At 43.1% G+C, this 26,415-nt stretch overlaps 2 protein-coding genes across 2 annotated transcripts in view; both read left to right on the top strand.

Moving 5' to 3' along the window:
* The first annotated feature begins 1,391 nt into the window (after positions 1-1,391).
* Positions 1,392-26,415, top strand: part of LOC119483754 (double-stranded RNA-specific editase 1-like) — a 69,702-nt gene continuing 44,678 nt past the window's right edge. Inside the window, exons 1-2 of the mRNA XM_037762163.1 lie at positions 1,392-1,528; positions 23,645-23,694. The gene's annotated coding sequence lies outside the window, so the exon portion shown is untranslated. The remainder of the gene's footprint in view (positions 1,529-23,644; positions 23,695-26,415) is intronic.
* On the top strand, positions 11,655-13,001 carry LOC119484037 (protein TsgA homolog). The gene has a single exon (XM_037762596.1). It carries the CDS (start codon positions 11,655-11,657, stop codon positions 12,999-13,001), a length of 1,347 nt encoding a protein of 448 aa, XP_037618524.1.

Raw genomic sequence — 26,415 nt, 5'->3', positions numbered from 1 at the left:
ATATCTGAAGTTTAAATTGTGACTAGTCAAAATGTGATGATAGAAATAAACAACTAGAATAACCAACCAGACTGAAATGAGCATCATCACACACACAGTGGAACCCGACTGTCATCATATTGTATTGTTTTGTCCACCAAACGTTTTTTCATAAGTAATCATGGGGAAGTTTCATGATGAAAATGGGCCAGATAGTGCTGTCTAGACGACTGGGTCAGAGCATCTCCAGAACTGCAGCTCTTGTGGGATGTTCCTGGTCTGCAGCGGTCAGGACCCACCAAAAGTGGTCCAAGGAAGGAAAACCGGTGAACCGGCGACAGGGTCAGACCCGAGGCTCATTGATGCACGTGGGGAGCGAAGGCTGTGGAACACCTGTGGGATGTGCTGGACAAACAAGTCCGATCCACGGAGGCCCCACCTCGCAACTTCCAGGACTTAAAGGATCTGCTGCTGACAGCTTGGTGCCAGATACCACAGCAGACCTTCAGAGGTCTAGTGGAGTCCATGCCTCCACGGGTCAAGAGGGGGACCTACTCAATATTAGACAGGTGGTCATAATGTTATGGCTGATCGATGTTTGGAAAAAAAAGTCAGAAAAAAGTCGGAAAAATGTAAAAGAAAAAAGTCAGAAAATGTCTGAAAAAAGTGGAAAACAAAGTTCGAAAAATGTCAAAAAACAAGTCAGAAAAATGTCAGAAAAAAAGTCTTCAAAATTTTCAAAAAAATGTCCGAAAAAAGTCTGAAAATGTCCATATGTCATAATGTTACGGCTGATCAGTGTATAATCCATATGTTTATTGGCCCTTTTCTTACAGACTCTGAGCCAGAAATCTTCAGCAGCACTTCCATCCACCAAACTCTCCAGTTTCATTCCTGAAGGTTTCTACACAATATATATATATAATAATAATAATTCAGAGCCTGATTAATACATTTCATCCCTAAATATTGAGAATTCATTTTTTTATGGCTGTGGGCAGCAGGCAATTTTCTGATTTATGGAGTGATGCAAAGACAATCTGTTCTGGAAATGTATGCAAATTAGCACATATTTAATAAGATATTGCCTCATTTGCATATTTAAACATAACATTTCAGAAAAACTTGTAATACAAAAAAGAACTGTCTTATTGTCAGTAATCAGCTGGGGGAAGTGTCCTAGTTTGGACTCAACTCACCTGTAGAATCTCCCCTAATAATACATCATAACATATTAGTCTTATGAAATGTGTATGTAGGAGATGTGTGTCTGGTCTCCGGGATTTATTCTATAAATCAGGACACACTGGATGCGCCCATGTGGCCTCATTAGTGTGCGCCTACCTCTCCGCTCCTGTCCAATGAGAAGAGGCAGCTCGTGGAGCAGCCAGGAAACACCTCGCCCAGTGATTCCTCCTCCACTCCATCAGGACCAGGACCAGGACCAGGAGCTGGACCAGGAGCAGGAGCTGGATCAGGAGCTGGAGCTGGAGCTGTGCCACCTGTACCTAGACCTCCACCCCCCTCTGACCGGAACCTCCTTTACACCGTAAGTTCCCCGTTAACGGCTCGCTCTCACGTCCTATCTTCTTTGCTTTACACACGTATAGCGATGTCCATCTTCACCAGTTCAAAACTCCGTTGCAAAATGAGTCAATTTAAGCCTTCTTCACCGTAACGTCGCGAGCAGACGGCTCACGGAACACCAGACAGTGTTATTGAAACACACACATCTCTCTGATTAACTCGGCATGTGTGTGAGGTGAGAAGCAGTTATCTGTATGAAATTACAACCTCGTTAAGAGGTCGACTCACCGCAGCGCAGCCCGGTGAATCAGGCGGAATTAAACAGGTGATGCAAACAGGAAAAACGGTTGTATTATTGGATCCGCTGCTGCAGTGTGTTGTAGCTGTACGCCGAATCGAAGGGTCAGTCCGACTGAAGAACACAGGCTCTTCACTTCATTTATGTCAAATACGATTGGGCCGATTATAAAGTTTTCCGTAAATCAATGGCTTATTCTATTAAGTTTGGCGCGTCTTTCTCTTGATGAGGGAAAGCACAAAAAAAAATATAACCTACTGTATATCGCAATATTTGAAGAATGATAAATGATATTATATTATTAGAAAACTGTCACACAAGACGCGTCATATTCCAGCCTATAAAACCAAATTACATTCTATCCTTTATCACACTAAAGTCTATGAAAAGCTCAACATTTAATCAAAACTAGCTGACAGGAAATTATAAAAACTTTCAGAAACTGTTGTGGACCAGGATGAGGTGTGCTCATAGCCTATTGAGCCTTACAGTAAATTACTCTATCAGGAACACAGGCCGTGTGTCTGTGTTGGATTAAAGGAGAAACGTTCATTAAAGTAGAATTTTATAGTAGCAACATTTACTGCCTCCTCTAGATCAGACCCATTGGGAAGATACAACACAGTTCCCAGCTGGACTGAACCACGATCGGGCCTTAACCCCCCTTAAACAGGCCTCCAGGGTACCCTGATCTCCCACCTCGTCGTTCCACACCATCATTTATCTATTATCACAGGTTCCCGGCTCTGTCCTCTGCTTCCTGGTTCTGGTGGGGATGTCACAGCCCACATGTTGTTCATCTGTGTGCATCCTCAGCGCCGTGCTGCTGGCCCTAATGACAAGCTGTGGTAGCCTGTAATCCTAATGGATAATGAGTGTTTAAAATCAACATGATATTAGTCATTTAGGAGGTTGTCATCGTTTCAGATCCGACCTAATGCAGACATGTTTTCCCCGTTTTACGGATGCAGAGAGAGCCAACGTTAAATAAAAGCCCCGTCGCTGTGATTCAACATTAAAGTTGTAAATTCACGCCTGGTATCTTTAAGAATGGGTGTGTTAAACATCCATTTCCTTGGAAACAGGCATCAATTATGCATCACACATTAAGTTAGACTGTATGAAGACGGATCATCCCGTGTTGTTCCCCTGTGAGGGGGGGGAACTGCCTTCGGCTGCAACAGAACGCCTATTTGGCAAATTCATTTGTGCTGCGATTACTTCTGGCCTCCGCGTGGCTCGGCTCGGCTCGGCTCAGCTCGCCCCAGGCTTTTTTTCTGCTCTTGTCTTCCACTTAGCCTACATGTACTAAAATAGAACTAAAAAGGCGGATGACAGAATGCATGTTCACTTCCATGCATGTGTGTTGAGAGTCGGTGCAGTGTGACTCAATCAGTGGGCATCTCGTTGTGTTTACTACGAATCCAGCTTAAGAACGCTAGTGCCGGTACAACAAGCAACACAGTCTGGTGGTGGATATCTCGTTTTTTTAACAGAGTTTATTTCTGAATTTTGTTAATACAACCTTGACAATCCACTGCACAAACATGTTTGGACTGACAATACCCAGAGGGCACTCAACTAAAAACTAAATACATAAAAACTAAATAAATACACACAACTATACAAATAAAATAAAATAGTCATAGTTAAAAAAAATAATAATAAAAAAAAAAAAAAAAAAAAAATAAACATGAATAAATAATGATAAATTGTTAGAAGTCTAGAACAATACACCCTATCATCTAGGGCACTAACATGCATAACAAGAGTTGAACACAAAGACAAATCAGGGGTCCTTCCAATGCTTCGTTTGAAATATTGAACATATTGAAATATGTTGGTGGATATCTCTGAGAAGATCTCAAATGCAGCCGTTCAACAACAAGTACAGTCTAAAACTGTCCGCTTTGACTTCTGGACAGTTTAGCTGCTCAGTGCTACAAACACATTGTGGTTGAGGTTCTAGTGTTAATTACCTAGACTAGGGGTCAGCAACCTTTACTCTCAAAAGAGCCATTTTAGGGGCTAAAGAGCCGCATGTGGCTCCGGAGCTGCAGGTTGCAGACCCCTGACCTAGACTGTGGCGGGCCAAGTCTAGCACCCCCTCGCCCGGGGCCACGGCGCTTCCCGTGGACTTGCTGTGTCCTCTCTCCCTGTGGGGAGGGACGGGGCCACTGGGGCAGACTGTCCTCAGGGCGTCAGGGGTCTGCGGCGATGCCGGCAACCCCCGACCCCCCCACCCGTCTTGAGACACGGAGCCCGTCGTGTTCACCACGCCGTGTCATCACCGTTCATATGTATACAGATAATGTGTTTATGAATAAATTGTTCACTACTAGGGATGCACCGATACCACTTTTTTTTCAGACCGAGTACAAATACTTAGATTTGGGTACTCTCTGATACCGAGTACCGATACGAGTACTTCTCTGTGCCAAAAGACCCTCGCTAACAGCCAGCTGGAGGGTGTGAGCGACACACGGCAGGCTGGGGAGTCCCGCATACGAGGCGGTGCGCCGCCACCGGCTCTAGGTCGGCTTGGAAAGGCTCGGGGCGAAGTTGCTTCCCGGGGCCGTGGCCGAAGTGCCCACTGCGTCCTCTCTCCCCGCCAGGGAGGGACGGGGCTCCCGGTGCAACTGTCGACAGTCAACCGCGTCGTGCCCCCAGGGCATCCTCTCGCCCGCACCGTCCGAGAGGATTGAGCGTGAGCCCGTGCGATAGGACCTGAAAGATGCTGACGAGAGGTTAACATCACGCTGCCGTAAAGTGGTATCGGTGCCGTTGTATCGGAGCCGTTTTGCGAGTAGGAGTACATGAGCATAGTATCGGACCTGATACCACATACTGGTATCGGTATCAGTGCATCCCTAATTAAAGCCCAGAGTTCTCCATAGATCTAGCACTAGTGAACCAGATTGATGCATTCAACTTTAAAATGGACAGAAAGCATGACCCAGATCCCCCTAGAGGGTCTGAGGTCCACCCAGGGTCCAACACCCAGCTGCTTCTAAGTGTTGAGGTCTGATTCAATGGCAGCGCTGGTCTGAAACAGCATCTGAACCGTCTCTTCTTTTCACTGTCAGAGTTGATTATCAGAATGTTTTTTTTTTTAATTCTGTGCATCACGCAGTGATTGGTCAAGTGTGTGGAGGTGTGAAAGAAGAAGAGGTGTGAACCTTTATTCTCCCAGCTCCTACTTCTGTCCTTAAAAGCAGACTGTAACACTGAGTGTCTTCATCAGGCTGAGACAGGAGCTGTGGAAGAGAGACACTAGAACTCGTAGAAATGAAGTTCATATTGGATCCATTGCTGTGTCCTTTGTGTAGTTTATAGAGGAACACTACCAGCAGGAGGTCCGTGGTGTTCTGATGTACGTCTGCTAACACTAATCCTTTTACAATATTCATCTGGTGTATTCATTTATCTACTGACCCTGGGTCTGTGCTTAAAGGTAGATTGCACCGTCTACATAACAACGGAGGGCTGCCTCTACTGGTGATGGTCATTGTGATGAATCTGTCCTTGTGGTATTTCCACTCAGTGAGTGTACTGGAGGTACAACAGGGATAGAAAGTGATTTGAGTTTTGTCTCTGGACATCACTCTCTACTGGTAGTCTCTCTGTGGTATGTTGGACTGAATCCCGGCCGAGCGGCTCCACTCCCGGGGATTAGCGGGGCAGACTGGGTGGTCGGACCACTTCCTAGACGGCTGAATCCTCTTTTAGACAATTAATGTTCCTTCAGCTTAACCCTGTGTCTTACATGACTCAGACAGATTCATGAGGACGTGGACTGAAGAGGGAGCAACCTCACAGACAAATCTACATCAGGGACTGTCTGCTGATGTCAGGCTTGACAACATTCACTGTGACTCTTCACTGATGTCCTTTTGAATCCCACTGTGAGACATTCAGGCAGCGCTTAATGACATGATGCTTTATAGCCCAGTGTAACTGTAGCCCAGTATAGCCCAGTGTAGCCCAGTGTAGCCCAGTGTGTTTTATCACATAATGGTTAAAGGCAGTGGTTCCCAACTGGTGGGTTGTGGACCAAATTGGACTGAAGGTCTAGTGTGACTGGGTCGGGATCTTGTGGATCAACTTAATTATCACCTCCACCACTGAGGTCATGGTATTGGTGGTGTAGCGTGGGCCAAGGAGGAACCTATTACATGTTGGAGCGGGTTGGTCTTGGCGGAGGTCTGTGCTCTATGAGGGCCCTTCTAGTTAATCAATGCTGTCATGTTGATATGAGGGCCCTTCTAGTTAATCAATGCTGTCATGTTAATATGAGGGCCCTTCTAGTTAATCAATGCTGTCATGTTGATTTAAGCTTTAACTGTACATCTTGCTGTAATGAGTTTGAAGCGTCAGTTGAACTCTTTGTGAAAGGCTGAAATCAAGTTGAAGGGTTGGACATTGTGTTGGGTTTAAATCAGCAGATGGAAATAAAGCGAATGGGAGTGAAGCTGGTCGACGTGTGGACCGTGACTTCTTCACTGCTTTCAGTCTAACAGTAATTGAGACATTAAGAACAAGTACTAAAATATGGGCTTGAATCCACCTCTGCTCTTGTTCCCTGTCCAACACCCCCGCCATCCTTAACCAAACTATTTCCCTCTCCGCCTCAACAATGCACCTTTGAACCCGACACACTGTGAGAGCAGAGTGTCGAGGAAGCACTCCTCTTTTATCTTAAAGACAGCCTCGTCCCGGGGCCACGCCTGGACAAAGACGAAGTGTCCTTATCTCTGAGTGGCCTAGACGGAGGACAAGAGGTTAGAGATGTGTCTGTGATCCTGAAGGGCGTTCATGATCAAAGTGCAGCGAGGTGACTGCCAGGTAGACTGGTTACTGCAGAGAGAACACTCTACAGGAATGAGGCATAGTGTTTGTATTTGTTCATCATTCATTATGATCCGACTCCATCAGTCCTCCAGACCTCATTATTTTCCTCATCATACAGCAGAGTGATAGAGCCCTGCTTAGAGTCGGAGCTAATATTAGATCTGCGCTGTAAGTCAGAGGGAGGAGCAGGGTGCTGACGGCACGGCAGATGGCTTAAAATCACACCGTCACAGGTGGGAATGTGCTGTTGAGCCACTGTGAGCGGATGCGTCAGCAGCAGGAGAGGAGATGTTGGAGGCTAGAGACCCCTGGAGACTGGGACTGAGGCTGTGTGATTATTCTAAGAAGATAAGGAGAGATGGGAATAAAGTGATAGATATTGATCTTCTATAACACTTCGTCCACACTGGGAACGACAGGAGTGCGTGCGGCTGCGTCAGCTGCGGCGTGTCGCGGCTCCTTATTCACGCATCGGGTGTTCACACCAGCTGCGTTTCTGCTGCTGTCAGCCCTTTCTTTCTACATAGAGTTTGCCTTTCATAATGGCCATTTCATTTCATTATAAATGTAATTCATATTTATTTTAGACCGAGAAAGGTTAAGAAACGTGTGGTAATTATAAATGATAGTAATAATCCACCATTAAAACTCCGTACTTTATTCATTCATGGAGCTCTGCAAGCCACTGCATGTTCTACAACACTGTCCGGCACATATTTCAGAATAAAAGCTTTGTGTTAACAAATGAAGGAATTCTGTCAACAGAAAAAACGCTTGAGGGCTTTTATTTTTAAATGAAAGCAGGAAGTGTTGATTTAAAAAAAGTTTTTTTTACTTTTTTCATCTCCGTAACATATTCTACAGATACAGATATTGAAAGTGTAGTAATGTTGCTGATATGATGTCAATATACAGTTAATAGATCACCTTCACTGTCTGTTGTTGCCCGTGGGACGCGGGCAGTGTAGCTGCTCTAACCTGTTAACAAGGACGCCGAAATAAAAAACAACAGGTAACGCAGCCGCCACGTGCTCCTGCCGTTCCCGGTACTACTAGTAGATGTCAGTAGTTCTGCAGGTATTGGGTCTTAAAGCAGAGGATTGCAGAAATGAAGATGTTGACCTGATGATGGCGCTAAATGTAAACTCATGTAAAGGATCACCAAAGTTCTTAGAGTTCATCGTGAGGGTGTTGATGTGTAATATGAAATGCTCAGTGCTCAGTGACATCGTTGAACGTGTTGATCCATATCTCTAAATCTATCAGACTCCTCTCCTCGTCTCCGTCTTTGCAGCCGTTTGTGTCGATACTCGTTTTGCTGCCTCAGTTTCTGAGTCGCTGATGTGCGTATTCCCAGAATCCTTCCTCCAGTCAGCGCTGCTGCTTCTCCCCTCTCCCTTTTCATTCCTTCCTCTCTCTCTTGTTGTGGGAGGTCAGGCCCAGCCCTCTGTTGCTCCGCGTTGTGCTGCTGTCAAGCTCACTTTAATATTTCATAGGTCGCCACTTTGATGAAGCAGAGAGAACGCCGGCCCTCATTAATGGGAGTCGGTGCTTAGATGCACCATCATTTATCAGTCACCTGCACTTTAATGCATTCAGGCGCCGGCTTACCACAGATACACCAAGACGGGCTGCACGCTCGCAGTTTACCTCAGTTATGTGTGTCGGAGAGAGTTAGTGTGCAGACTGCAGCAGATGTAAAGTGAGCATGTAATAGCAGCGCCGCGCTGCATCGACACTTTATGATCTGTGGTGAGATATTTGGAGGTGTTGATGATTTCATTAGCTACAATACAACACAAAGCCAGCCGAGCGCTACCTTCAGCTGCACGCCATGAATCACTGTTGGAGTGTAAACACCTCCTCAGTAGTGATCGGGAGGCTGCTGAGAGTCCTAAAGCCGAAACACCGACTGACCAATAAAAGCACACGTTTACTCCCTCACTGCAGAAAATGATTATAATATCAGAATGTATCTGCTGGGAATTGTAGATCAATACCAGTGACTGGACCATTACTTGATGAGATTTTATGCTTTCAAAACTCACTTTTGCCGCATTTCCACTGCATGGTTCGACTTGACTCGGTTCACTTTTGCTACCTGGTCCTTTCCTCTGCAGATAGTACCCTCTCAGTGTAGGCGGGATTCTCAGCTGATCGCCGTAGCGCCGCCGCGTCAAACTGCCGTGACCTCATTGCTTGTGTATAGTAGTAATGCACAATATATTAGGGGGTGTAACGATACGTTTTTACGATACGATTTCCATGGTTCCGATACGATTCAAGGACAATATTTGGCTCATCTAGAGCGATACGATACGATACGATACGATACGATACGATACGATACGATACGATACAATGATTTGAAATCGAAACAGTAACGTTTTTTGCCAAAAATTCAGTCAGTGTGACTGGGAATTAAATATCTGATCCTGGACAGAGCAGGTCAGGATTCCTCAAAGTTTTTCTTGTGAGGGAATCAGGGATAAATTAATTATGGATATAAACAAGTAAACAATGATTAATGGCAAATACATACACCTTGTTTTTTACTTTACTCGTGATAATTTGCCTCGCGGACCGTCTGCTCTCCGGCTGGATATGTGAGGCTGATGCTGCGTTCACGTAGATATCATGGCGGGGAAAGGAAAGTCATTTTCTCTGAATGAAAAAACGACAGCGCACGGGGAAAGCTCCTGTGGGTGAAGCCGCCCTCGTCAAGTGGATTGATAGCGTCTGAAACTCTGCCGACCGGATCCTCGGCACCGCAGCGCCATCTCCTTCCACGCCGCTACCTGTCACGTGAGAGAGCAAGGAGTCCAGTGCGCCGTTCGTCTGCATGCACGCCATGGATGCGTGCTCGCGCTACAGAGGCAAGGCTGGCAAGCTGGTGCATGTCTGGAGAGTGAACCGGAGTAACGTTAAACATTTCTTTACTAATAAAAGTGCTAAAAAACACTTTCATATGACGTTCGTCGTCCTTAAATTAAAGGTGCAAATCCTTAGTATCCATACAACAGATTTTATATCGATATACGACTCCCGTGAAGGACAACTTCACCGAGTACCTATCGATTTAGTTGGATCGTAGGAAAATAAATCGATATATCGATGTAGTAGATGAATCGTTACACCCCTACAATATATTGTTTTTTTTATCGTCATCACAATGTCAATTTGTGCGATAAACACATCGCAAAAAACAGTGATGTTGCTCTCAGGGATTTTTGAGTTAGTTAAAAGAGAGAATCAGTACAAAACTGCACTTTAAAATGTAACTTATTATTATTATTATTATTATTATTATCAACTATCATTGTGTTTTGTGTTCAGTATTCAATTTGTTCAAGAAAAGAGTGTTGAAATTTCTTTTCATTTTTTTAAGCAGCCAAACTGAGTAGACTTTAATATCGGTTTGTTTATTGCCAGTAATATTGTAATCTCGATATCCAACAATGGTATCGCATATTTTCCTCATATCGTGTAGCCGTAGTGTATGATATAAAATATAATATTGGTCTAAAAAAAAAAAAAGAAACAGACTCCGGGAATAAATGTTGTCGTACATGAAGTCAACTTTTCCGCTCTGATTTCTCCGTGCTGTTGGAAAATTAAATGATTATTAAAATAACAGACTAGGGAAAAAAATAAAAGAATCATTAGCCGGCCGGATGTAAGAAGAAATTGTAAAGTTGTGTGGCGCCATGTGAAATAGTCTAATGGGTCTGATCTGAAAGAAGTCCTTTTAATAACAGCTGGTGTTAAATAGTGAGTTCGTATTGATCTTCCATTGACCAGCAGTCTGCAGTAGTTTGTGTCGTGTTCTTGTGTTCAGCAGACAGTCGGTCGCTTCAGTTCAATTCTGCCTCTTTCACCATCACTGAGGTCACAGCGTCCCGTGGCGTCAGTGGATCTTATGTATTTCGAGATGAATCCGTCTGCATCATCGTGAGGTTGTCAGACGTCAAGCAAAGAATTCCTGATTGGCCCCCTGATCCTGGGCCTGCTCCACTGTGATAGCAGTGGGAGCCTGCAGGTGGATTTAAAGGGCTGCAGATGGTGATGCTGGAGTCGGATAGCGCAGCGAGGACGAGGTTAACTCGGGACACTGCCACAAGCTGCTTACGCAACCGCTGCAGACTGAAGGTCTAATCAGTTCTGACAACAAACGAGTGCAGTTGAGAGCAATGTGGTGATGTTGTCACCGTGTGGACTGATAGGAGCCGTCGGTCCACCTGAATCAAAGCAGTTTGAGGATTTACCTACTGAACATGAAGTCTGGCTTACTGATTCATTGTTCTGGAGCTTTTCTTTCACTTTTTTAAGGGATGAAATGCTGTGAATCAGACACGATGCATTCCTCTGTTAAAGAGAGAGAATCAAAGCTGCTCCTGACACTTCTCGAGCATCTTCTTGTGTTTTGGAGTGGAGCCTGAGAACAGCAGGGTTACCGTGTCAGTGTAACCTCAGCTTCGCAACGTGATAATAAATTAGATCCGGACTCATGAAATGGAATTATCTGTTATATGTCTGTGGAACGATGTCAGCCACAATCACATCACAGCAGATGAGGCTCCGCTGCCTGGATGTCGCCAAGCTTATTTTGGGAGGGGGGTTGGGAACAAGGGCGTCAGATGGGGGCCAGCAGGGGCCACGCTGTGACAGGACTGGACCCCTGGGTGCTGCTACTGCAGGGAGTCAAGGTGACTTTCTCACTGCTGCACACTGGAACAGAGAGGACATGACTTTGACTCCCTTTAGAACATCACCCTTTAGAACATCACCCTTTATAACATCACCCTTTAGAACATCACCCTTTAGAACATCATTTTAACATCACCCTTTAGAACATCACTATAACATCACCCTCTAGAACATCACCCTTTAGAACATCACACTTTACAACATCACCCTTTAGAACATCACCCTTTATATCATCACCCTTTATAACATCACCCTTTATATCATCACCCTTTATAACATCACCCTTTATAACATGAACCTTTACAACATCACCCTTTATAACATCACCCTTTACAACATCACCCTTTATATCATCACCCTTTATATCATCACCCTTTATATCATCAGCCTTTATAACATCACCCTTTACAACATCACCCTTTATAACATCACCCTTTACAACATCACCCTTTTGAACATCACCCTTTATATCATCACCCTTTATATCATCACCCTTTACAACATCACCCTTTATAACATCACCCTTTACAACATCACCCTTTATAACATCACCCTTTACAACATCACCCTTTTGAACATCACCCTTTATAACATCACCCTTTATAACATCACCCTTTACAACATCACCCTTTATAACATCACCCTTTATAACATCACCCTTTACAACATCACCCTTTTGAACATCACCCTTTACAACATCACCCTTTTGAACATCACCCTTTACAACATCACCCTTTATATCATCACCCTTTATATCATCAGCCTTTATAACATCACCCTTTATAACATCACCCTTTACAACATCACCCTTTTGAACATCACCCTTTATATCATCACCCTTTATATCATCACCCTTTACAACATCACCCTTTATAACATCACCCTTTACAACATCACCCTTTTGAACATCACCCTTTATATCATCACCCTTTATAACATCACCCTTTATAACATCACCCTTTATAACATCACCCTTTACAACATCACCCTTTATAACATCACCCTTTATAACATCACCCTTTACAACATCACCCTTTTGAACATCACCCTTTACAACATCACCCTTTTGAACATCACCCTTTACAACATCACCCTTTATATCGTCACCCTTTATATCATCAGCCTTTATAACATCACCCTTTATAACATCACCCTTTACAACATCACCCTTTACAACATCACCCTTTTGAACATCACCCTTTATATCATCACCCTTTATATCATCAGCCTTTATAACATCACCCTTTATAACATCAACCTTTACAACATCACCCTTTATAACATCACCCTTTATATCATCAGCCTTTATAACATCACCCTTTACAACATCACCCTTTATAACATCACCCTTTACAACATCACCCTTTTGAACATCACCCTTTATATCATCACCCTTTATAACATCACCCTTTACAACATCACCCTTTTGAACATCACCCTTTATATCATCACCCTTTATAACATCACCCTTTTGAACATCACCCTTTACAACATCACCCTTTTGAACATCACCCTTTACAACATCACCCTTTACATCATCACCCTTTACAACATCACCCTTTACAACATCACCCTTTACAACATCACCCTTTATATCGTCACCCTTTATAACATCACCCTTTACAACATCACCCTTTAGAACATCACCCTTTACAACATCACCCTTTAGAACATCACCCTTTATAACATCACCCTTTATATCATCACCCTTTATAACATCACCCTTTAGAACATCACCCTTTACAACATCACCCTTTATAACATCACCCTTTAGAACATCACCCTTTACAACAGCACCCTTGTGATTGTCAGTGTCTGCACTGCAACACCTCAAGGAGACAAGCCGAGCTTTCGTTCTCCCTCCTCCTCTTCCTCTTCCTCTTCCTCTTCCTCTTTCTCTTCCTCTTCCTCTTCCTCTTCCTCTTCCTCTTCCTCTTCCTCTTCCTCTTCCTCCTCCTCCTCCTCCTCCTCCATGACCGGCGGCCACACAGAGATCGCGTCCCTCCTGTCTGCTGTAGATGGAGTTGTGTTGCTCGGTGTGAAGCTAAGCTGAAGCTCGTTGTTCTTCACGTGCACCCTGACGCAGGAAGTCATCCCAAAACCACTGGGTTTAACATACCAGCGGTGTGACGGTACACAGAAGCCACGAGCTTTAGGAGTCATGGTTTGAGTTCGGTACGTACTAGGTGTTAGACAGACACAACCCTCCTGCTGGGGATGGAGGGGACATGTTGTCCTCTGGAAACTCTGCTAAACTACTGTCATCATAAAAATCAGGAACATTTCAAACACTGCAGGAACACTGAACAAACACTCTCCCAGAACAAGGGGGAACTGTTCATCATAATTTTTTTTTATTTGTGAACAAATATAATTAATGAAACGCGATTTAAAAGTTTTCTGAATCTGCTCTTTTGATTTAAAGAATCTGATTTTACAGGACAAACATTTCCAGAAGAATGAAATGTTCAGACGAAGGCTGTGGTATGTGTAGGACTAAATAATCAAATTTAACCATAGCAAGTTTTGTCTTTATAAGCTTTTTGGGCGTTAAACGACAGTAATAATAATGGTCCAAAATGAGTCAAGATTTAAGATTTTTTATTGTCACACCGGTTATACAGATACAATCGTGTGAAATAGTTTTTGCTGGGAAGCTCCATTAAGAAAACAGTAAGTTAAGTAGCAAAAAATAAAATAATTTATTAATAATAATAATAATAATAATAATAATAACAATAATAATAATAATAATAATAATAATAATAAATGACAACGATAACAAAATACATTTACAGTAATAGAATTTAAAAAAAATTGTATTTACAAATAATAATAAAGGAAATACTTGGTATATGGTAAATATAGAAGCAGGCATGCCTTTATTTATTTATTTATTTATTTATATATATATATATATATATATATATATATATATATATATAATGGCATGCCGTTCAGGAAATTATTAAATACATAATGTGAAATTTGAGAATATTGAATGAAATGTGAGAATATGGAATGAAATCCGGAATATATGGAATGAAACTGAGAATATGGAATGAAATCCGGAATATATGGAATGAAACTGAGAATATGGAATGAAATCCATTTTATTTAGTTTATATATATATATATATGTATATATATGGGAGCAGTAAAGGTTGCATACTATAAAAATATTGCACAGGCATTATTATTTTTTTATATTGCACATATTGCATTGATTGAAGTATTGCACTTGTTTATTGCACTTTTTGTGTGAGTGAGAGAGAGAGTTGTATGAGTTATCTGTTCAAAAGTCTTTTGGCCTGGGGGGGAAAATTATGTAAAATTGCATAGTTTTAAGTCAAAAACCATCATTTTTTTTAGGGGGAAAGACCCCCAAAGCCACTATCTCCTAGTATCTTTTATTCACCGTAGACATTCAGAATGTAATAATGATTGCTGATACCGGCCGATACACACGGCAACATGTGAATAAGGGAGTACTGGCACTTATTTTGAATCAGACTCAGTGTAGGGAGGAGGTCAGGGGTGGACGGATGGATAAAACAAACCTACCCAGGAGACCGCTGTTGGTGTCCCATGTGAAACCAAAGACATTAAGTTACGTAACCATGGTCTTTCCTTTCCTAAACCTAACCAAGTAGTGTCGTTGCCTGAACCGGAATCCTTTCAGTCGTGGTCATTTCACGTATTTCTGTGAGCTCACGTTGGGTAAAATAGGAAGTAAAGTCAAATGATCTTCTAATTAAAGTTCACCATGAAAGGTGTTTGAGTTGATGCGGGGAGAGAGATGATTCCTAGTCTGATTTTAATGTATTCACGGAGGAGATAGCCAGCTGAAACAAGAGATGGGTAACAGCACGCTGATTGAACAGCGAGAAGTACTCGGGCTTTACCTGGCAGGTGAGCCTGTGTTACTGACAGCCAGCCACCGTGAGCGGTCATGTGACCAGTCTGACAGCAGCTGCTGCACAGCTGAATGTAGCTGATTGTCCACATCCCAGTGTGTCTTCAGGTGTTTAGTTCAGCCTTTAGTGTCTCCAGAGGGAGCTGTGTGAAGTCTGAGAAACGGCCTCAAGTGATGTCACTTGAGTCGGCGTCGGTTGAAGACTACTAGTCAGAGAGAGAATAGATGAGGAGGCGTGGAGTTAGAAAGGAGTGATGTGAGCAGACCTCTGCTTCAGGACACATTACATCACACCTGACTCAACTGTCAGCATTCAAGCTGCATTGTGGGTAATGTAAGCGCCAAGAATGTGTTGATATAAAAGATGATATCTCAATTTGATCCATGTTTTTAACCGTCCATCGTGAGTCTGACGATGTTACAGGAGAGTACTGATACATCAGTGGAGGGCTCTAATGGGGATTTTGTTGTACATTGCTCATTTCCTTGGTGTAGATATGTCCGAAAATATAACAATGAAATGAATCTCATATTTTTCATTGTCCAACGTTTCACTCCACAGAATGAACAGAAGACAATAGATAGTCTTGTGGCACCTTTGGCCTTATCAGCAACAATAAATAATACATAATAATACATCAGAATGATGTCCCATTAGATGTGGATATTTCTGGTGTAGAATGTAGGGGAGTGTGCGATCGATGTGTTGTAACGTTGAAGGTCGCAGGAATGTGACCCCGTCCTAGTGCACCGTGTCCCCCTGGGGTTTCATCTCAGTGTCAATAAAGCATGGCAGTGAGAGTGGGAGAGGAAATGGCTCTCAGTTTATGTGCGACCGTGTGGGCCGGCAGTTTGTGTCAGCAAAGTGTCCCCCCGGCCCGGCCGCTTCCATCGAGACGGACGTTTTCCAATACAGTAAGAGACAGCCAATCGAACGGCCCCGTGTGCCGGCGTAATTCAACAACGCTCTGGGGACTCGTTCAGCGGAGTGGCTGCACAGATAAAAGCTCCCAACATGAAGACAAAATCCTGAAAGGACGAGGGACACCGAGAGAGGCTTGATAATGATACCTTTATTCTGAAGGACACCCCACACACTCAGTCACGTCACAATAACCCAGCACAGTTAAAGAGGTATATTAGACGGCAAGTGAACATTTTGAGCTTTGTGTTGGAAGCAGCAAAAATAGGCCAGCGTAAGAATGTGAGCGTCTTTGACGAGGGCCAAATAGTGCTGGCTAGACGACCGGGTCAGAGCATCTCCAGAACTGCAGCTCTTGTGGGATGTTCCCGGTCTGCAGTGGTCAGGACCTACCAAAAGTGGTCCAAGGAAGGAGAACCGGGGAACCGGCGACAGGGTCAGACCCGAGGCTCATTGATGCACGTGGGGAGTGAACGCTGGCCCGTGTTGTCCGATCCAATAGAAGAGCTACTGGAGCTCAAATTTAGGGATGCAACGATACCACTTTTTTCAGACCGAGCACAAGTACTTACATTTGGGTACTCGCTGAAACCGAGTACCGATACGAGTACTTCTCTGTGCCAAAAGACCCTCATTAACATCCAGCTGGAGGGTGTGAGCAACACACGGCAGGCTGGGGAGTCCCGCATACGAGGCGGTGCGCCGCGACCGGCTCTAGGTCGGCTTGGTAAAGGCTCGGGGCGAAGGTGCTTCCCGGGGCCGTGGCCAAAGTGTCACCGGGGCGGACTGTCCTTAGTGCGCCTCAGACGCGTCGTGCCCCCACAGCGGCCACAGAGAGGTTAACGTCACGCTTCCGTAAAGTGGTATCGGTGCCGTTGTATCGGAGACGTTTTGCGAGTACGAGTACATGAGCACAGTATCGGACCTGATACCCGATACTGATATCGGTGCATCCCTTCTCAAATTGCTGAAAAAGTTAATGCTGGTTCTGATAGAAGGGTGTCAGAACACACAGTGCATCGCAGTTTGTTGCGTACGGGGCTGTGTAGCCCAAATGTAAGTACTTGTACCTGTACTCGGTCTGAAAAAAATTGGTATCGGTGCATCCCTAGCCTAAAGTAATCAAAAATAAATGTCAAATTTCCAGGAATCAGCCCATAAAATCAGTGTTTTTAAATCAAGGCCAGAATAACTCCAGAGGCCATGCGCTCAGTAGCTGTGGCCCACCATGTCAGGTATATTTAAATGCTTTGACAGTTGAAAAAAAAAAAAAAAAATGATCAATTGAAATTCCTAACAACACTGGTTGATTCTACCTTTGAAATGTGAGGATTTTCTTGTTTATTCATATCATTACACATCAGATATTGTGGCCTTTTTAACTGTTGGTTTAACAGAATAATCAGCTCTTTTTAAATGCTGCTGCTTGTTTTTGATCATTAAAGGAAAGTTCCAGTTAGACCTCTGCACACTCCGGGGGCCGCTGGCAGCGACTCTGACTCGTAGTCTTGTTTTGGACCGTATATCTAGGGCATCCACATGTGCTTTGCTAACCTGAAGAATAATTGCCATAATTTAACCTTCCAAACACTTGAACACTGTCAGAAGCAGCAACACAAGTGCTAGGATGAGATCAGATGAGTAAAAATAGCTCAGCTGCCTGCTTCGTCTCAGACGGTGCAGAACTCAGAGGAGGGAAACTCTGAGGAAGAACAAGGATGAAGATGAGTCAAGGTGAAACTGACAACATCTTAAATCTTAAACGTGTTTTAATCTCTGTCCTTTCAGATGGGAACTTCTTTAGATATGTCTTAAGATAAATAGCATGACAGTTAATGACACAAAAAAAAGTATTCAGTAGTTAATACATCAGCTGTATGAAGCTGTTCATCCACCTGCAGCATTGACAGATGTACGATAATTATTGTATTGTACGATAATTATTGTATTGTACAATTGTTATGTTTGTACAATAATTATTGTATTGTATGATAATTATTGTATTGTATGATAATTATTGTATTTACACGATTATTATTGTATTTGTACGATAATTATTGTATTGTATGATAATTATTGTATTGTACGATAATTATTGTATTTGTTCGATTATTATTGTATTGTACGATCAATAATGCCAAAAGAGCCATAATGTGAGATCATTTGACCATTTTGACTCCTACTATTGTTGGTTTTAGTCTCATTTTAATTCATTTCCGGAGAGCAAAACATGGATCCTACGTCTGTGTTTACGGGTCTCCTGTCACGTGACCTCCTTCGTGACCTCCGTGATGTTGATGAATATGACCCATGAGCACGGCTGTCATTCTCTCTCCCGTCGCACGCCGCTCATTTGAAGAGAGTTTCCATGACAGATAGTTTTCCAGTTGTGCTGTCCTGTTATTTCCTTTTGCAGCAGTAGCCTGTTAGAAACATTGTCAGACTGATGGATTCATTGACACTAAACGGCTGCGTCAGCTTGCTTGCTGATGTGCGCAGATTTGTAGGTATGTCAAAAGTCGATTAAATACGTGTTTTGTAAAATTACACATTTATGGCTCCCTGTGGATTTTTAAAAATGGAAATTAATAACTGTTTTTTTTTTACATTTTCATTTGTATTTATCATTGTTGTAGGTCTATGGAACGACGGAGTATTAGGGCCACATTGAGGAAAAATAATAAATCTGAGATTATTATTTCTTTTTTTCTCGTAAAGTTATGACTTTATTCTCGTAATATTACGACTTTGTTTTTCGTAAAGTTATGACTTTATTCTCGTAATATTACTACTTTGTTTTTCGTAAAGTTATGACTTTATTCTCGTAATATTACTACTTTTTTTCTCGTAAAGTTATGACTTTATTTTGTAAATCTCAGATGTTTTTTCCCTTATTGTGGCCCTAATACTCCGTAGTACATTTACTCTTTGGCCCTCACTGCATTAGACTTACAGTATATACTATATACTTAGACTAGAAGCTGTTTTACCTTCATCACAATGCTCAAATGTTTTGCGGCTTCAGACAGATTTTTTAGTGTTTTTGCCTAAAATGGCTCTTTTGACAGTAAAGCCTGCTGACCCCTGGTATAGACCATGAATATGAGCAAATCCAAACATTGGAGCTCCACCTTTTGTTTGTGTCTAGTTTTACTTGTTAACTAACCTCTCCAAATACGTACCTAATTTAGTCTGTTCATACGATGACTTCAAGGCTCGTGGTGGAACACTCTGAACCCATCAGCTGTCGGTCTGACGGCGGTTCAGCCTCTGGGGGCCACGGCCAACATCTCTAGTGTTCTGGTGTAGCCGGCAGATCTCCGACCGAGACCTCCCCCTCCGTGCGACTTATTAGACGACGTCTACGACTGCATTGTTTCACTAGACGCCAGTTTACACTCAGTTAACGGTTAATTTTTTAGCTAATAAAAAGAGAAATCATCGTCAGACGATAACTGCTGGATACCCAGTCAACGCGTTCCGCCTCTTTACTCTCCACACGGTCTGTTTACCTGCATTCAACTAAAGCCTGCTCCAACCTGATTGGTCAATACCACTCGGACTACAAACGGAAACCTGAACGCTTCTGATGCCCAAGTCTTTTCCCGTTGCTCCAGATTCTGCATCCATCAGTTTATAGAGATTAATAACCATGCAACGGAAGCTTCCACATTTAATACAGTTTCTTACATACAGTTTTTCCTCCGACGGTGGCATCACCAGGCTTATAATCTCAGACACCACTGAACTGTTTCTACATGCCGAGTAGATTGACCTGAGCGCCCCTCAGAGAGCACGTTGTGTCCTCGTGGAAAGGTGAAGAAGTCGGAGAGGTGACGCTAACACACTGAAACAGGAACACACTCCCCCGCAAGCTCTGAATAAACATGAGATCTGATTTAGACCTTTAAGACCACGAGCGTGGTGTGTGTGGTTATTATTAGTCTCCGTCAGCCTCCGTCACCTCTCCAACCTAATCTGCCTGCTCTGAGAGTGATTCTAGAAAACAGATTAGATGATGGGGCTAACATTATGCTGCATTGTCCTTTTCACGTGCTGAACTGTGCTGAAATATTTACCACTGCAGGACAAACATGCTGTAATCTGAAGAGGTTTTGGGATGGAGGTTTGGTGTTGCTTGGTTTGAAATAGATTTTTTTTTATCCTAGCATCCTCAAGAGGTTTGAAATGCTGACTTTGGGTTTCTAGCCACCCTGTCTCGTCCCTGTCAGGCCCCTAAACTCCCCCATCCTCCATCCCATAAACCCCCACTCTAAAACTGCCTCTTCCCCCTCTGAAAAATATGCAAATGTATGAAAGTAGGTTACAGACACCCCCCCTCCTCCGTCTGCGCTGTGGGATTTGGAAAGAGGAAAGAAACGCTCCAGCCTCCGGTCCGCCACTGCTCCTCTTCTTTTGCTCACGGCTGGATCACATTCGGACATTGGATTTCCTGACCGCGTGGCCTGGTAGATGTCACAGATAACCAGGGGTGTGTATCGGAGCGAGTCTTAGCGGTGGCTGATGGCTGATGGCTGATGGCTGAAGCTGGAGCGTCCCTCCTGGTTTGCGGAGGACAGTTAAGGTCAATAGGAGAAAGCTCTGAGGATGATGCATTCCCCCCTGCAGCTCCGGCACGAGGAGACTGCTGCTGCCTCAGTGCTGCTCGTACACATGCACATGGTAGATTTTTATTAAACTTCAAGCTTTCAGTCCGTCACTGTCATCCACGCTGTATGATCCCTGATGGGAGCTAGTGCTAGTGTGTTTTCCTGACAGCTTTGTTATATTGAACTGTCTCCTCAGTTGTTTTTAATGTAAAGACCTGATGATTCAGAGGATACATTAGGACTCAGTTAGGGCTACACCGATACCACTTTTTTTCAGACCGAGTACAAGTACTTACATTTGGGTACTCGCCGATACCGAGTACCGACACGAGTACTTCTCTGTGCCAAAAGACCCTCGTTAATAGCCAGCTGGAGGGTGTGAGCGACACACGGCAGGCTGGGGAGTCCCACATACGAGGCGGTGCGCCGGGACCGGCTCTAGGTCGGCTTGGAAAGGCTCGGGGCGAAGGTGCTTCCCGGAGCCGTGGCCAAAGTGCTCACTGCGCCCTTTCTACCCGCCGGGGAGGGACGGTATCGGTGCCGTTGTACCGGAGCCGTTTAGCGAGTACAAGTACATGAGCACAGTATCGGACCTCGATCATCCCTAGACTCAGTCTCAGGACCACCATATTTCACCGGCCACGACCACGTACAGTAGTTACAGGTGGCAAAACTTACTTTAACCGTAGAGGTGGCCGTCTGGCAGATGGGAATCATTTTGGAAGCTACTGGTCGGTTGGGTTCAGAAGGTAGAGAGGGATGTTCATGTGGTCCTATACCTGGATCCAGCTGTGCTGCATTTTGCAGTCAAAGGACCTGTTTTGTCGTTTATGTCGTGACAAACCGTAAACAACGCAGCCTCCTCATTCATTTCAACTGTCAGGTTTCCATCCAAATTTAGCACAAATTTCCATAAAATCTACAACAGATTTATTGTGAATGATTGCATGTTTCCATCCACCACTGTTAATTGATTATTAGGAGTTGGTTTATGGTAGGGATGTTAATAATTAACCGTTAACCGACATTAAGCATTTTAACCGATTAACACTATCGGATAAAACGGTTAAAAGAAATGTTAATAATTAATTAAAAAGCTGAGAAAAACTCGTCATTTAAAGGAGAAAAGCTGGCCCACCTTAAGAGAGTCTGAGCCGGAGTTACAGATACAGGAAGTTGGCTCGGGTCTTGAGCTCGCTTGAGCGGAGGAGTTGTAGCCTCGTAGCATTTATTCACCGACAAATAAACTGTACACACACTGCTAATGCACAAATTGAAAATGTGCATTAAAATGTTCATAGAAATGCACTTAATGAGGCTCCAACAACAATATGTAGTCGTCCAGCTAAAAAGTTGACCCAGCACTGTAGATAATACAATGAAGAAATGCTCGTTATTGTGTCTGGCAACGCGCAAAGATGTTCAAATCAATACAGTACATGCAATACAGTATCTACTCATAGTGACTACGGCGTCATCTTCAGGTTCATACTTTTATTTATATACATATACTGTAGAAATATTGGTGGCGCTTTCTATATAAATATAGCTATAAACACTAAATAAATATTAATAATGCATTATAACAATAATCATAAAGCATTGAAAGCAGTTTATAATGACTTATATAGTTTATATCTATATCTATACTATAATAGGGCTTACCTGAATGCTTTGAAGCTCCGACTGTTGCCATGGTAATCGACCTCCAGATCAGAATGCTTCGGGGGGGTTTTTTATATAAAAGTAAAAATGTAATAATAAAGTATAAATCCCAAATTAGCCCATGAAATAAGGAATAATCCCACATTATTCATATTCAGCATGAATTATTATGAGTTATTCTCAGACAGATATGGCTGTTTGTTGTGTGTAAAGGTGTGTGTGTGTGTGTGTGTGTGTAGCGGCACTGAAACGGGGGAGATGGAGACAGACAGAAGAAGAACATGTCAGCCTGCTGCGCTGCACCACGAAGCTTCAAATACCTGAATGTTTCTCACTGAAGCTTTGCAGCACAGTAAATGTCTGCACCTGCAACCTTCACCTCACAGAGAGCTAGAGGTCAGACCAGCCCATAGACGTCAGACCAGCCCATAGACGTCAGACAAGCCCATAGTCATGGTCCATGTTGGGTCACCCAGGGCTCCAGGATATCCCCACTAGGAGCGGTTCCCTACTCTACTATCTTCATTTACTCAGCTCAGTGATGACAGCTGAGACTCCGTATTTCAGGAGGGATTTTCACCCTAACAGACATCACAAAGGCTTTTCTTTAGCTTGATTAAACTGAATGAAGTCATTCAGTGAGATGCTGTGACACCCTGAAGGATTCTGAGCTGCGTCTCCGTAGATCATCGTGTAATCGTTGAATATTATCATGTACTGACTGCGCTGTTTCCTTCTGTATGTTGGGGTACAGGAATGTGCTTCTTCCTAATAACAAGCTCCTTCAGCGGTGATGAATGTAGGGATGCACAGCAGAGTGGGAGGACAGGGAGCAGTGGAGGAGGAAGGAGTGCTCAGTGTAGAGATGTAGAGTCCAGCTGCTCCACCTACAGGCCGCTCACGGGAACCTCAGCTGCTTCAGATGTAGATGTTTTACTGAATCATTATGTGTTAACGGGCTGAAGCCTTTTCAATGAATACATAATCAATCAAACTACATTGTGTCCATATCAGAGGTGGGCCGACCTGATTTGTGATCACATTTTCACCAGCTAAACTTATTTTTATATATAGCTATATGTCTTTTTGTTTGCACAAATGCATATTAATATTAGGTCTGTGAGCTGCAATTTCATCATAAATATCATTACGTGTTTTCTTTATTTCAGAGCACAATATTGGTGAAGTCCTTCCAGACCCTGAAGAAGACATAAACCAGGTTGGTTGACCCTCTGACTCTATATTTATGTTTTAATATTAAAGAGGCAGATGAGTAGAGTGTTCCTACAGAGGCAGGGACCTCAGACGGTGGCAGAGAGAAAAGAACGGTCAAAGTTGAAGCAGCAGACTTTTAGTCTGGATCCTACATTTCCCATAATGCATCTTTTTCTTAAATCCTCTGCCTAACAAATATCCACATCTTTCAAACTTCATCAAGTGTGGGACGCCGGGGTTTCAGTTCTAAATGTGCCTCATCATCACTATGACATCATAAGGTTATTTCCTCCGACTTGACAAAGCATCATTAGGCTCGTTGGAGATGAGCATGACCTGCATAGAAGCGATCATCGGCAATCACCGCGCAATGCATGCCGGTAAGATTTGTGTCCGACTTTATGCCGACTCGCTCTGACGTCGTGCAAACGTGGGCAACGATGAGGCGGCCGCAGTTTTTAGAGCCAGGCGCCGTAGCTGCTCTCCGCTGACTGCAAGACCCAGGGCATTATGGGAAACGCCTGGCTCGCGCCTGATCAAAGAGCTGATTGGCTCTTAGTTTTCACAGCAAACACCACGTGTTGTAGAAAGTCACAACTCTCTGTGTAATTGTAATATTTAACGCTAGATTGTATTAGTTTCATGTTGTGCAATAAAGGTTTCATCTGTTAACAAACATCTTGTGTGGTTGATAATAATAATTACTATAATAATGAAGGGTATTTATATAACACTTATCAAAACAGGGTGGACATAAAAATAATAAAGGATAGAATCCAATGCCAGATACACGCACATTTCCACATAGATTTACAAACAAATATAAATAAATCCCAATGTGATCTGAAAACTATAAGTGGCCTACAGATCGGATCTAACAGGAAGTCACTTTTTCTGTGACTTCCTGTAAATTTTTTGAAGGCTGCAGGAAACGGCTGGAAACTGTCCGACTTGACTGCAGCTTTTAGTCTCGGCCCCCCGCTGCCGCCGCCTGATCTCCTCTACTTTCCAGGCGAGGCGCAGTTCATCTCCAACGAGCCTATGGATGCTATTGATATTGATGATATTGAACTTATTGAGGATGTTGATGATATTGAGGATGTTGAGGATGTTGAGGATGTTGATGATATTGAGGATGTTGAGGATATTGATGATATTGAGGATGTTGAGGATATTGGTGATATTGAGGATGTTGCTGATGTCGATTAGGATATTCATGATGATGATGATGACCTTGTTGGCGCTGTTGATAATGTTAATGATGTCGATGACAAAAAAAATAAAAGTCTGCTTCTATCGACCATGTGCGTTGCCTCTGTGCACGGCCTGTCGGCACCATGTGTCTGATCACACTTGAAGCTGTTGTTGCCTCTTACTCACGTTGTTCCCTCCTATCTAGATCCTTGCTTGTGTTGTAGGAACTCTCAGATGTACGTCGCTTTGAACTAGGGATGTTAATAATTAACGTTTTTTTTCTCCAAAATTAGCATCCGTACTTTGGACTTAAGCGTCTGCTAAATGAAATTGTAGAATTGTAGACAACACAGCCACAGCAGACGGTATAGAGCTGTGATGAGAAGGAGCTTGTTAAGGTGTTAATGTAGTCTGTGGAGGGTCTGGTACCCAGAGAGGGCCATCTGAAGGCCCATCAGGTCTCCAGCCTATCACAGCCTCTCTGGTTAGTGAGGATCCAGTAGATCTTTACTCTATTTTACGTTGCCACAGAGGGAAAAGCACGGGTGTAACTAATAATGATGCTGATGGACTCTGTTAATCACATTAGTTCCTCCTGGGCCTCTGTTCCAAATATCTGCTGTGTGTTTCCCCATTATAGTTTAACATTCATTTCTCTGCTCATCATCATTATACCTGGGTAATGAAGAAACAGTGTGTGGTGTTGTAGTTCCAGCATAGCCCACCAGGGGGCAGTGCTGACCTTCAAACTGTCGTAGCAACACTGTAGTTTCCTTTGAACATTGAGTGAATGCATTGAATGAATAGAATACCATTAATTCATATTGTACAGATATGCACAGAAGAGTTGTGGTGATGATATATTAGCAGGACAATCCTAACCAGCCCTTTAGCTCTTCACACTCTTCACCCTTCATGTTCAACTCACAATGTTACACACAAATCTGATATTATACAACTTCAGAATTCACAGTTGAAATTAAAGGTCCCATATCGTGCTCATTTTCAGTTTCATACTTGTATTTTGTGTTTCTACTACAACATGTTTATATGCTGTAATGTTCAAAAAAACTTTTATTTTCCTCGTACTGTCTGCTTGAATATACCTGTATTTACCCTCTGTTTGAAACGCTCCGTTTTAGTGCATTTCAACGGAATTGCCACAGAATTGCGTTGCCTGGCAACAGTCTGGGTCCATGTTTACTTCCTGTCAGCTGATGTCATTCCCATACACTGCAACAAGGAATAAACTGGGACACATTTAGTATGTATAAAACCGTGTAATGGTCTAAATATTGTATATTTGTGACATCACAAATGGACAGAAATCCTAACGGCTTGTTTCAAACGCACAATTTCTGAATACAGGCTGTGTGTATTTTTCCGTATATTGAGCGCTTCGATACTTTCACAGTATATAGAACTTAAACCTGCTTTATAATATAAAAGACATGAAAATCAAACTTTTTACAATATGGGACCTTTAAAGCAGGTGGACAGATAAAACATTCTCAGGTTTATATTAATCTAA

The sequence above is a fragment of the Sebastes umbrosus genome, chromosome 24 (assembly GCF_015220745.1).
Source record: "Sebastes umbrosus isolate fSebUmb1 chromosome 24, fSebUmb1.pri, whole genome shotgun sequence".
NCBI lineage: Eukaryota > Metazoa > Chordata > Actinopteri > Perciformes > Sebastidae > Sebastes > Sebastes umbrosus.
This window is presented reverse-complemented; position numbering and strand designations above follow the sequence as displayed.

Bases quoted from the DNA above. Each gene is read 5' to 3' on its own strand.
- LOC119484037 (XM_037762596.1), top strand. From the start codon at position 11,655: ATGAACCTTTACAACATCACCCTTTATAACATCACCCTTTACAACATC.